Source organism: Podarcis pityusensis (genome assembly GCF_964106645.2).
Source record: "Podarcis pityusensis genome assembly, chromosome: 3".
Lineage (NCBI taxonomy): Eukaryota > Metazoa > Chordata > Lepidosauria > Squamata > Lacertidae > Podarcis > Podarcis pityusensis.
In genome coordinates this window covers 69,421,111-69,434,875 of record NC_138026.1, presented here as the reverse complement: position 1 = coordinate 69,434,875, position 13,765 = coordinate 69,421,111, and the positions used below count along the sequence as shown (strand labels likewise).

Here is a 13,765-nt window from a genome sequence, read left to right as displayed (position 1 = left end):
TCCTCACTCCTGAACTAAGGTCTTGTCCGTCATCCATACACACTCACATAGAAAGAGCTTTGTCTTCTTGACTTTGGCAATTACGAGGCTGTACCATTTTGGGGCTGCTAATCACTACAATTCTTACTGGCCAGTGTTACTGCTTCTAACCATATCCCCAGGGGTAGCACACAAGGGAGCTGCATGGACAGGTACCATTCCTGTGCCACAGTACAGTGCACATCATCCCCCATCTCTTGGCAAAAGCTCTTTGTCTTTAACTTTGTCATGACAATTAGCTTCAGGGGGATTTTGCAGTGAAAAGCAGCAGGCAAGAAAAGAGGTAAGCACCTCTTTCTACTGCATCATTAGCTATGCCCAATTGTTTTTCTTTCTTTTTTTTCAAAGAAAGAGTCAGGATTCTGTTATACATGTTTAAATTGGCTAAACTAAGTCTGGGAGGAAGGGAATACCAAGGCTGTGAAAGCAGTCCCCTCTTTATATTCTCCCATACAGGCAAGGCCGGCGTTTCTTAGAAATGCATGTCTGCCAGCCTTTTGGCCAAAATCAGGACCTGACTGTTACCATAAAGCACCAATGCTGCAGCAAGCAAAGGCTCTAGCAGCTCAGCCAGCTGCTTGTGGCTGGAAAGCCAGACAGGATGTTTGTGACTGTTGCCATGGGAACAAAGGGGCAGTCCATTCTGTACTGAGCACCGGATGTTAGCTCAGTGTGTGTGTGAGTCATATGACCCGTACTGGATGTACTTGGGAGGAGTTTTCTTCTTGCTGTTGTTGAGTGCAGACATGATTCTCTGTACTGATGTAAGAGGCAGAAATAAATGATGTAAATAGTTTTCTGTCTGCTTCTTTCCCCTCCCTGGGGACACCAAAGGGGAGAGAGGAAGAACGGTGTGTTCCTCTCATACATCTGAGAAGAATCGCCGGACCTCGCCTGCTTATCAGCAGAGGTTGGGAGACGCGGGGAGGTCGACAGGAATATCTGCCGGTGCCTGCTTGTGGCACATTCCTCTGACCCAGGCAGAATTCCAACAGTGGCAGCCTTCGGATGGTTTCGATCCATCGACCTCTGCATGAGAGGCTGGTGGATTGTCCTCCTCTGCTCCAAGGAGGAAGAGAAGCGTCTGAAAGATGCCAGAGGCTCCACAGACAGCTGATGGAAAGAAGAGGTGTTTTCCAGAGCAACAAAGTTCAAGGTGTGCTGCATTTCGGGCTAAAAGTGTGAACGCAGGAAGATTAATTCCCTGGTTCACGGAGCTGCGTTTCAGAGAAAACAAAAGCTCCGGAGGAAGAGGCCTGCAGCTTGGAAGCTCAGCCTGCATTCCACAAATTTTTGTGGTAGATAAGAAGTCCTATTGAAATGCATTGTTGCTAGGTAACGGAAAGTTACTGGCAGAGGGGCTGGACTGTGAGTGTAAGCCTGGGAAAGCGAAACAAAATCAGAGAATGTTTTGGCTACAAATTTGAGTGCCCTTGGAAGGGACTTTCCATGGCAGCCAGAGTTTAGCTACCAGGTGCAAAAGGGCGTAAACAACATGCAGTTTGCCTGCCTGCGTGAGAAAGGAAAAAACAACTGTTGGATTTTACAGTTTGTTTGACATTGTGAGCCAGAGGCTTGGCTTCAAGATGGATGCCAAGAAGGGGGGAGACTTGCCTAACTCATCTCCCCTGACCAGAGACAGTTATTCATCAGGGTCTGGATGGATAACTACCCCAGAAGGGGTGAGCCAAGATGATGCTGGCTAAGTTCCTAAGAGCTCATCGAAAGCTGAGGAGAGCTTTGACCCCAGAGGGGAGAGTGCAGGAACTGTGGCTGTTGGAACTGTTGGTGTTCCTGAACAAGGTGCAATGGGTGTTCCTGACAGGGGGAGGGAAGAACAGAGTTCAAATCTCCCCACTGCTGATGCTACCGGGAAGCATGGAGTAGCATTGAGTGCTGTCCGATGCTACAATTGTGGACAGACTGGGCATCTACAGCGAAACTGTAAGAAGCCGCGCCAGTCAAGAGGAGCAAAGAGCAGCTCTACGAAGCCTGAGGCGTCAGGCAAAAGCCGTTCCAAGTGCCAGGTGAAACTTGCAAAGGCTATGATGGCGAAAGGAACCACGCCAGATGTTGGGAACTCGTTCATAATTGACACGGGCTCAACGGTACATATGTGCCCACACAGAGGACTATTTTCAACGTTGAAGAAGCAAAGCTTCACTGTGAAACAGGCCAACGGTCAGGAGTTGGAAGCGACTGGAATTGGGACTGTGTATCTTGAGAGTCTGAACTTGACTATAAATGATGTTTACCTGGTTCCAGAACTGAGATTTAATCTGCTGAGCGTGTCGCAGATTGCGAAGAAAGGACTGAAACTGTCCTATGATGCTAAAAGCTGCAAGATCTACAAAGATGGAGAACTGTTTCTTACTGCCAAAGAGAAAGATGGACTGTATTTGTTGACTTTTGATCAAAGTGATTACATGAAATGTAATTCTTCTGTTTCTAACGAAATCTCTCTTGCAGGTATGACCAGTGTGAGCACCAGGAAGGTGACGAAAAAGGTCGACAGAGCATTTCAGCGGGTGTATGCTGATGTGATTGGTCCTCTAGAACCATCTAGAGGCGGTGCACGATTTTACCTTGTGTGTGTGGATTGTTTCACTAATTATTCTTGGGTTTATATGATGGAGAAACCGCAAGAAACTTTAGAAAAGTTTCAGGAGTTTTGTGACAAGGTTAAAAATATGCATGATGCTAACATTGATTGTCTTTTCACAGATGAGAAGCAAATTTTTCTGTTACAGAAGTTTCAGAAGTTCCTGGATGGAAAAGGGATAGACCATAAAGTGGCAGTTTCGCAAGAAGCGTGGAACAGGGGGGTCTGTGTTAGAGTGAACAAAGAATTGCAAAAGGGGATGAATGCGCAATTGCTGAGTTCACATTTGCCACATGAATATTGGGCCGAATCGCTAGCGTCCTATCTTCATGTGTGGTTGAGAAAGGTCTCAACAGAGTTGGGATGTTCTCCTTTTGAGAAGCTGTTCAATAGAAAACCTTCTGTTGCCTACTTTAAGGTTTTCGGGTCTCATGTGAGAACAGAAGCTCCAGGTGGTGTAAAGAATGCCAGAGGCATTTTTGTGGGTTATGAAAAGGGTCTCTACAGAGTAATTTTGTCTGAATCTGGTCAGGTGATTCTCACAAAGTTCCTAGAGAGTGCTCCAGAGCAAGAGCGAGTAGTACAAACATTTCCCACAGGTGGCGATTATGATGATGATGATGATGAGTTTGATCTTATTGAGTTCAGTAGTACTGATGATGACAGCGACAGCTCAGACAGCTCAGTTGTCACAGTCATTGAGAGGAAATCTCACATAATGACTAGACCCTCAGAAGAGGAGGATGAACCATTGATTAAGCTTAGTACTGGTTCTCCAGAGAGTTCAAAGGTTGAACCAGTGAGCACAGAGGATCAGAACCTCTTACGTAGGTCTGAGAGAGCAACGAAGGGTGTACCACCCAAGAGGTATTCAAAGGAGTTTGCTAACCTTGCATATGTTGCTATTGTAAACGACCAAGGACAGATTGAAGCTGTGTCTGAGTCAGAGACAAAGGCACAACAGAGAGTTGTTAACCGAGGTAATGCGAAGTCACACAACCAGAGAGGTACATTGGTTAAACCAGTGGCGGGTAGTTCCAAGGGTGGAACTGAAACAACAGGGGAATGTTATAAATATAACAACTGTTTGTTTTCTTCTCTGGATGACGCTTTGCTCGCAGCACACATTGATACTTTAGGGGGAGTATGTTACCATAAAGCACCAATGCTGCAGCAAGCAAAGGCTCTAGCAGCTCAGCCAGCTGCTTGTGGCTGGAAAGCCAGACAGGATGTTTGTGACTGTTGCCATGGGAACAAAGGGGCAGTCCATTCTGTACTGAGCACCGGATGTTAGCTCAGTGTGTGTGTGAGTCATATGACCCGTACTGGATGTACTTGGGAGGAGTTTTCTTCTTGCTGTTGTTGAGTGCAGACATGATTCTCTGTACTGATGTAAGAGGCAGAAATAAATGATGTAAATAGTTTTCTGTCTGCTTCTTTCCCCTCCCTGGGGACACCAAAGGGGAGAGAGGAAGAACGGTGTGTTCCTCTCATACATCTGAGAAGAATCGCCGGACCTCGCCTGCTTATCAGCAGAGGTTGGGAGACGCGGGGAGGTCGACAGGAATATCTGCCGGTGCCTGCTTGTGGCACATTCCTCTGACCCAGGCAGAATTCCAACACTGACATGCCTGCAACTAGAAAGGAATCCAGCCTCTGGAAGAATGAAGTTGCATGCTCCGGGCAACTCTCTTTGCAGGAAGAAGGCAGCTACATTTTGCATCACTTACAGTTACTAGCCAACTGAAGATTTCAGCCTTGATTATACCTTTATCTTCACTCCAAGGCCTTTTTGGCGAGAAGGCGATGCTGCCAATTGATATTACATTCTTATCTTGTACATATTTTTACTTCCTCCAACTCTGTCATGTTTCTAAGTCAACTACAAGCTAACCACCATGGTCACTATATCTTTTTGCATTTTAAACCCAAGTCACAGAATTGGACCAATCTTGGGCTCACTCTGTGATGCCCAGAAATATTCTGCCATGCGGATGATAATGTCTACAATCCAGCTATAGTTAAATAGCTTTAACGCCATCATTTTGACAGGAGATATTTAACCCCATACTTAACTATTCCCACTGAAATGAGAAGAATTGCAAAGGGTGTACCAGTAGTTTGTTGAGCATAAGGTTAAGCTGCACACACTTAACAGTTATCTGATTTTACATATAAGGATTTCTCTTAAACTAACTTTCAAAAAGTTTAATGCATGATAAATAATAAAACAATTACATTTTAAACAGCATAGCAAACCATACCCTTTAACAAATGCGTTCAATAGGCCATCAGGTCTTAGCATAGGCAAGTTGCGGGCTCCAAGAACTAGAAGTTGAAGCTGGTACTCAGGATGTGCTCTGTCTTCCATCCCTGAAAGAGGGCAGAAACCAGAAGAGAGTTATCACAGTGTTGAGGGTAAAATGTCTAGGTGCTATCAGCTGCCATTACTGTGAGCAAGGAGATTATGAAAAGAAGACCCAAATGCTACAATGTCTTACAGACTAACACAGCTCTCAAAACCCCCAATCTGCCATGCTAGAGGGAGGTTTGGAGTGGAAGTGTCCTTTCATATAGCCCCACCACTGGCAGGAGAGTTTTGTCTGTGAGGAACACTCCAATGTGCCCTCCCAAATGGCAGACAGTGGAGATTCCAGAAGCAGAGTGCTGCAGGAGTGTGGAGAGAAAGGGACGGGCTGGGTGGGCACAGGATCTGCTGGATCTTGAGCGGGCCCTGCTGCTGTCAGGAACAGTCCTGATCTGGGTCTCTTTGCTGTACCAGCTGGGAGCTGGCATAGCATTTTTCCTGACCCCACCCACCTTCCGGTGCCAGCAGTGAAACAGTGATGGCTAGGCTACTTCATTGAGACCTACAACTGCTAGTCAAGGGTTTGGATTGTTCCCTGCACCCACACACAGCACTCAGAATCACCCACTTTAGGCAGTTGCCTTATTCTGTCTGATAGTAGGGCAAGTCCTGTGCCAGAGATGAATTAAGACTAATGACTTCCATCATAATCCATAGAATCACCAACACTGATACACATCACATCACAAACGGTGAATACTATGAAAGAGTTATTTGGCAGTCTAAATCCCTAGTGTGATAAAAACCTAAGACACAGGGACAGAGGGCTGAGTATATATGTTGTTGCTGTGCCCCATGACAGTCATTTTGTGTTTTGCCACACACCCCACAGGAGCCATTTTGTCTCCAATGCCCACAAACTTTCCTTAAAATTCCAAATGTGTCCACTGGCCCAAAAAATCCCTAAACAAGTGAATGTCATTTTTGAGGACTTTACATAAGCTGACACAGAGTTTTAATAGCAAAATTAATACATACGGTGCTTTGTATTTTCTTTCCCATGCTCACCATATTGGAACTTGTTACGTAGGGAAGGTGAATCCAGCTTTGCACGCACCAGAAGTTCTCCACTGTACTGGAGTACATTATCACCAGGCTTTTCGGGCTATACAGAAGTTGAGAGAAGAATACACACAAACATAGTTGACAGCTTGTGATTGCCCTGTGCCTTTCCTCTCTTCTCATAATTAATTCATATAATCAGTTGTGACATTATTCTCAAATGGTAAAACAGGTCAAGCCTGAAAGTTTACCTGCAATAATCACAGTTATTAGACACTAACAGGAATAACTGACCTCATATTTCAATGACCCCATACTATAAAATTGAATAAGCAGCTAAACTTTCATCTAGGGCAAGACCACGGATCCATAATTTTCTTTTTGTTAAAAATATAGTGACAGGTTAGGAGGTGACTCGAGGTGACTCAGCTATCAGGGTGAATGTCTAATGACTTAATCAATTCCTTTGATGACACTATCCATCTCATTATAGTGGACAAAGTAAGTTTGCATCAGAATGTTGGGAATTAAAAGCATACACTGTATATTCATATACAAACATACTTCTCTCTCTCTCTCTCTCTCTCTCTCTGTGTGCGTGTGTGCGTGTGTGCGCGCGTGCGCACGTGCATTTGCTGGAAAATATGTAGCTCTAATATAAAGCTGGAGTCACCTTTGCTTTGAGTTGATACCAGCTGAATGACTGAGTTGAACTGTCTTCAAAATCCCAAGATTCAAATGGGATCACCACTTCTCCAAGGAATACTCGATGTCTAAAAGTTCCAGCATGCCATACAGATATTTGCAGTTGTCGAGTTTCCAGCTGCGAGTATTCAATCTTGTACTGTAAGCATCAAAAGTACCACAGTGCAGTGCATAAGACTAACATATTTTTATGAAGTTGCAGCATTAAAATCTGCCAGATTAACAAATGAATTCCCTCTTCTGTACAGCTATTAAAGATAAATGAGGGCTGTGCTCCAGTATGATCAACCCATTGTGGTCTACTCACCTGGTGAGTCAGTTAATGTTTTAAAAGAAATCTGCCTGTGTACTTAATCAGCATCAAAGCATGCAAATATCTTCTGAAAGTTCAGAAAGCAAGTACAATTCCCTCCCTCTATGATATAAGGATGAGTATCCTGAAACACTGCACTGATGCATCACAGCAACAGCTAGTGGTACTGACTTTTCATAATTCCTTTTAATGTAACAGTTGGATATTTTTTTTTAAGTTAGCAAGTCCAAACAGTAATGTTTGAGACATTCATTGTGAAAAGAGGAAGCTGGCACAATAGATTTTAATTCCTTTCAACTTCATAAATATTCCATCCAAATCATGATTCACTTCCTTTAACGTCTGAAAGAAGAGACATTTGCTCAGGCTCTTAAAAGCAAATAGTTGTCCTTTGCACAATACACAACCTTGTTTTGGTTAGGATTTTTCAAGTGCAGTCTATATAGCTTTGGCCACATCATAATTCAGAAGACAGGCAGCTATTTTAATAGGGCTATTTAAAGGCGAGGCTGATTCTGATATATTGGAAATATATCAGTATACTGATGATACCCAAGCTCAATCAATCCAAGCTATGCAGTGAATCTGTGCAAGTGCTGTGCTGGTATCTGGAGGTACTAATGGGCTGGATGAAGGCCAATAAACTGAAGGTGAATCCCAACAAGATGGAGGCACTCTTGGTGGGAAATTGGGGAATAAACCTGTCATGATGCTGTTAAACTCCTTCTGGAGAAGCAGGTTCATAACTTGGGGGTACGTCTTAATCCAGCTTTGTCACTTGAGACCCAAGTGGCCTCCATGGCTAGTAGTGCCTATTGCCAAATCTGGCCAATTCACCAGCAGCGCCCCTTCCTGGGTCAAGATAGCTTAGCCACACAGTGGTCCATGTTCTAGTGACTGCTAGGTTAGACTTCTGCAATGTGCTCTACATGGTGCAATCATTGAAGATGATTCAGAAGCTGCAGCTAGTGCAGAATGCTGCTACTAGACTACGCTGTGGTATGACCAGCCAAAATCATATTACACCTATCCTTCAGAAGTTGTGCTGGTTGCCTATTCACTACTGGGTTCAATTCAAGTTACAGTGGTGCCTCGCAAGACGAAAAGAATCCGTTCCGCGAGTCTCTTCGTCTTGCGGGTTTTTCGTCTTGCGAAGCAAACCCATTAGCGGTTTAGCGGATTAGCGCTACAGTATTAGCGGCTTAGCGGGCTTAGCGGATCAGCTGATAAGCGGCTTAGCGATCAGCTGTTAAGCGGCTTAAGTATCAGCTGATAAGCGGCTTAGCGATCAGCTGTTAAGCGGCTTAGCCGATCAGCTGATAAGCGGTTTAGCGGCTTGGGAAAAAGGGGGGGGAAAGGAAAAAAAACCCCGCAGGAACTCGCAAGACATTTTCGTCTTGCGAAGCAAGCACATAGGAAATTCGTTTTGCGAAGCACCTCCAAAACGGAAAACCCTTTCGTCTAGCGGGTTTTCCGTCTTGCGAGGCATTCGTCTTGCGGGGCACCACTGTACTAACAATAGCATATATTGATTTAGGTCCCAAATACTTAAAGGATAGCCTCCTCCTATATCTGCCTATTTGGCCAGATATAGGGAAGGCCCTTCTCATGGCCCCATTGATGGGCACAGCCCCATGTATAGAGCTAAAGGATAGGATCTTCTCCATGGCAATGCCTCAGTAATGGAACTTCTTTTGGAGATATGATTCACAATCTCTTCACAAAGGCATTCAGGTGAGGACTGTGGGCCAAATGATTATTTTAACCTACTGCTGAGCTGTTTAAATGCATTAACTGGGTGACTGCTACCAATTTTATATGTGGTTTCATGGTATTTTGTGTATAAAATCTTTTAGTTAAGCACCACTGAGCTCTCCTTCGCAGGAAGCTCTGCTTCTAGATCCACTAAAAGCAGGAGTTTAGCTGTGCAGAAGAGGCAGGGTGAGCGTGGGGAACGTAGAAATCTGGATTATAAATGTTGCTTAGTGTACCTTTAATGTTTCTTGGAAGGTTGGATCCAATGTGTTCTTTTTCACAGAGGTCTTCCGTTTACTCTGAGAAGATTTATCAGGCAGCAAGCGAGTCTTGATGTACCTTGCAATCAGAGATGGAAACAGCAGTTAAGAGCCGAGGAAAGGGAGAGGGGGAGGAAATGAAACCACGTGCTTCCTACTACTTAATCTCTGTAGCATTTACTGATATATGTTTTGCAGCATTCAAGGCCTTTCTATATTATCAGCTTATTGTTAGCTGCACACATCAATATATATTCCCTCAAGCTAGCTGTTCCATAAATATTAAATTTTTTGAGCCTTCAAAATGTTTTCTTTTGCACCTGAGGAAGAACAGAAGACTACCCCCAGCTACCACTGAGGGAATTTTTGTGCATCCATGATGATTTGTGCCTATGATACTACTGGAGCAGTTATATGCAAACCAACTTTTAATACTGCTTATGCTGCCAAATGTTTTGGGGCAGACATACTGCTTCATTTCCAGTCTTGTACACCCCATAGTTTCCTGCTGAAATCCTGTAACTTTTCATACCACAAAATAACCCAAAGTGGTTGTTATTTTGTCCTGCTTTCATTGAGCTACAGTGTAAGAGGGCTCCTCTAAATGGCAATAATGCACACCCAGGATCACACTCAGTCAGTACAGCAGGAGACTCTTAATCTCAGGGTTGTGGGTTCAACCCCAACATTGGGCAAAAGTTTCCTGCATTGCAAGGAGTTGAACTAGATGACCCTTGTGGTCCCTTCCAACTCTACAATTCTATGATTCTAACTAATAAAGCGGAACGAAGTGTGGAAAGTCCAGTATAAAGTCACCACTAATACACATCTTTTTGCATCAGTGCCATGTTGCAGAATATATTCACACACCACAAACCACTGATCTGGAGGAGCTCTGAGTTTCTTTTTTTTAAGTGCGCAGGTGCAGAACTCCTCACTATTACTCAGCCCAGCACTATCATACAAACCTTTTATTAAGCCTGCCCCCTCCCTTACAGATTTGTTTTTTTTAAAAAAAAAGATTTCCCCTCAGCAATGCAAAGTCAATTTCTGAATCTGTTGTTATTTTATTTAACTTCCTTTTGTTTCTGTTTCTCCTATTCAGGGCCATCCACACTTGCATTATGATCATCTTGATGGCCTGTAGGTCTGTATGAAGACCAAGTCCATTTGGAAGGGCTCCAGTTTGATCACCTGGCAATGCAACAGATTCAGCACCAAACCCTGGGAAAGTGTTAGGACAGTTTTGAAATCCCAGAATGCTTTCCCCATTCTGCTCAAAGGATGACCTTAACATGAAGCTCAAGTGCTACTCATTACACACATGCTTCTTAAAAAGCGAAACATCTTGCTTTAATCCTAGCTTTAGCATAGTCAAAGAGTAGAAAGGACTCTTGAGATTCAACATGACTACAACCCTGCAATTAAAGTCAGAATCTTAAGCACTTATTCCGGAGTAAACTCCATGGAACTCAGTGGAACTTATGCCCAAGTAAAAAGGTCTGTGGCTGGGCTTTCAAGCTCTCTGGGCTTAAACAATCCTCACAAAGATACTTGTCCAGGCTAGACTCTACCTGATAAAAATCCATTTTCCTGGAAGTAATTGCTACAGTTTCACTTCTTAAAATCATTACAACAGCCTGTAGCCCCCTGATGGTCAGTAAGAGTCTGCAGTGAAATAAACTTCTGCAACTACATCCAAGCATACCTAGAAGTGACTAAAATATCTGCATTGAACCGTAACCTCTCTGGTTTCTGAAGAAGCAGGGGAAATAGTTTTTCCCTTTTGCTTGATGGATGTATGTACGTATGTATGTAAACTGTGAGGCACACGTGTGGCACTGTGGTCTAAACCACAGAGAATAGGGCTTGCCGATCAGAAGGTTGGCAGTTCGAATCACCATGACGGGGTGAACTCCCGTTGCTCAGTTCCAGCTCCTGCCCACCTAGCAATTCGAAAGCACGTCAAAGTGCAATTAGATAAATAGGTACCGCTCCGGCGGGAAGGTAAATGGCGTTTCCGTGCGCTGCTCTGGTTCACCAGAAGGAAGCTGTACGCTGGCTCCCTCAGCCAATAAAGCGAGATGGTGTCCCTTTTATGTAAACTATATAAATAATCTACCTATTTTCTTTTAATTTACACATGGCCATAACACACAACAAAAGTCTATACCAAACAATTTCCCCAGACTGGTTCCATTGTCCAATGCAATTTTTAAGTTTGAACATCCAACATAAATATTCTTGGTTGAAACATGACCCACTTTGTCTCTTGTCCTTCATACAGTCTTTAGTTATCAGTCATTCCACCTCATCTTTTTGGTAGTCATTTATGTGAAAACTGAAAACCACTCTAAAGGAGGAGGGAGGGATGTTTGCAGGAGTCAAAGCTTCAAGCCCCAATTTTACTTGTATCAGAATTTCATGCCATAGGCTTTGGAAAGATACGCCTAGACAAACTTACGGATTGCATTTTTTCTTTTTCTCCTCTCCATAAGCCAAGTTCTTGCAGGCTCTGATATATACCTCTAAAATGCCAGATTTGAAGAGATATCTGATGGCAACTTCTATCTCACCGCTGACATCAGCTTGCTCAAAGTTGCCAGCCTCAGTGCAAGTGCTGTTAATGCTGAATAAACTACCCTGTAATGAAGAAAATGAATTAATACAATGTAAAAAGACATAATCGCTTGCTCTATAGGCTTAACGGCGGTGCATGATACTGTAAGAGCCTTGAAATATTACAACCATCTTCATTTCTTTAATAACAACAACTATTATTATTATTGTTATTATTATATGTGTACCCCATCCATCTGCCATCTTTATCATAAGATTCCTCGTGTTTCTGGAATTCCCCAAAGATAAGCAATATGTTGTCCAATATAGAACATCACTGCATTCCTCTGTGAATTTTCCACTGTTAGATTACAAGCAGTGAATTGCTAAGCTTCTACAATCTAACACAGTGACAAAAAAACTGAGTTAAGGAAGAAGTGTGTGTGTGTGTGTGTGTGTGTGTGTGTAATATCTATAACTTTCTTAAATTCTTTTTCTATAATTTCCCCCCTTAACTGAGTTTTTTGGTCACAGAGTTTTTGGTTAAGAGTTACTTTTCCCTTAAGCTGTTTGCATATTTCCTTCCGTAGTGAATATAGGATGAAAACAGGATCACTACTTACACTTAGTTTTCCTGAAGAAAATAGGTCACTTATGGCACTGGATGGAATTAGCTCTTCACTGGATTTCCTTTTGGCAGCAACTCCATTGACACCTTGATCTCCACTTACGAGCTGCTGAAGACTTGGGGCATCATTTACCTGTAGAGAGATGTACTAATGGGTTTCTATTACCTTCCTCAATTAACTGTTCTCTGAAAATACCTGCCCACTCCAGCAAATTGCAGCAGGTACAAGACATGCACACATGCAGTGTATTCTCCCATTTCAAAGGATTTCCCCATGCACTTCAATGGAGGAACACAGATTTGCAAAGATATTCATTTACAACCATGGTTACCCCTCCATTAAAGTTCATAGGGCAACTTGCAGTTCACATGGACATTTCTTCTGATTTACATTCACTAGCTTTGGGGGAATTGGTGGGAAGGGAAGTAAAACAAGTAATTCCCAATTATACAAAAAATGTGCTTATGGAACTAAAAACAAAAAATCATCACAATCAAGAAAGGAGAAACTATGTGTATTTTATTCCATTCAAAGAATCTTTTGTGTTTTACAGGAGCAGAATTTGGAGTTTACTTTCAAGTGCAGAAAGCTAAGCCCTGTGTGTATATTGCTTGTAAACAGTCCTTTAAAATATACTGAATGTATATCCAACTGAATACCCTGGATGAAATATCAATGGCAGTGTCAGACAGGCTTCTCCTCTCCTTCTTTGGATCCATTGTTTGCCCATAATCTGTTGTTAGCAACCCTTTCTCGGCTGTCATATCATTCTGGGACTTTGATATTTCTAGAATTAATAAAAGGAGAATTAAAAAAATAAAAAACCCATCAAACATACTCAGTTTGTTTATGAAGTTCATCTATTGTCTTGTACACTACTTTGTACTATGCAAAAGATAATATTAGATTCATAACTGAAAGCATGGCTGATATTTATGATACAATGCACACACAAAATTGAGGTGTGAAGGAAGGGTCAAGTTTTCAAGACCTGATATAAACCTACTAATAAAGAAATCAAAGTATCGCCATAAACTGGGAATGTACAATACCCGTATTTCCCCTAGGATTAGACCCATATTGGTGAATAACATTATTTCATTGTATATAATACTGTCCTTGTCACAAAGAATCTCAGAGACTGCATGCCATTTTGAAACCAGAAGACAGGGCCTTGAGCACTTTTAAGTCCACAAAAGAAAGGAAATTCTGAGTCATGTCTGACTTATGAAACCATTCCATCATTACCCTTTATAACAATCAATATTTGTTTACCCATTGCTTGCAGTAAATGGCCCATGAGACACACAAACAGTTAAATCAAATCTGATCATCTCCTGTAGGAAATGAAACATGTCTGTTTAGTTATTATTCACTGTCTGTGCCCATAAGGTGGGTTGAAGCTGAGGGGCAGCTGCTGGTGGAGCAGCATATAAAAGCTTCTGCTTAGAGCCTCTCCACAAAAACACAAGGTCAGATATTGTTTGATGCTCTGTTGACATTTCCAACATGGGTGATACTGGAAAAGAGCTT

At 42.7% G+C, this 13,765-nt stretch overlaps 1 protein-coding gene across 14 annotated transcripts in view; it reads right to left on the bottom strand.

The window, feature by feature from the left end:
- Positions 1-13,765, bottom strand: part of SYTL3 (synaptotagmin like 3) — a 37,729-nt gene that overhangs the window by 5,422 nt on the left and 18,542 nt on the right. For 13 of the 14 annotated variants that reach the window (XM_081000033.1, XM_081000040.1, XM_081000034.1 and 10 more), the window contains 7 exons: positions 12,892-13,019; positions 12,227-12,364; positions 11,509-11,687; positions 9,021-9,123; positions 6,685-6,855; positions 5,988-6,114; positions 4,906-5,014 (listed from right to left, as the gene is read on the bottom strand). In XM_081000033.1, the coding sequence (XP_080856159.1) occupies positions 4,906-5,014; positions 5,988-6,114; positions 6,685-6,855; positions 9,021-9,123; positions 11,509-11,687; positions 12,227-12,364; positions 12,892-13,019 (955 nt within the window). The remainder of the gene's footprint in view (positions 1-4,905; positions 5,015-5,987; positions 6,115-6,684; positions 6,856-9,020; positions 9,124-11,508; positions 11,688-12,226; positions 12,365-12,891; positions 13,020-13,765) is intronic. The other variant, XM_081000032.1, reaches the window with a different exon arrangement.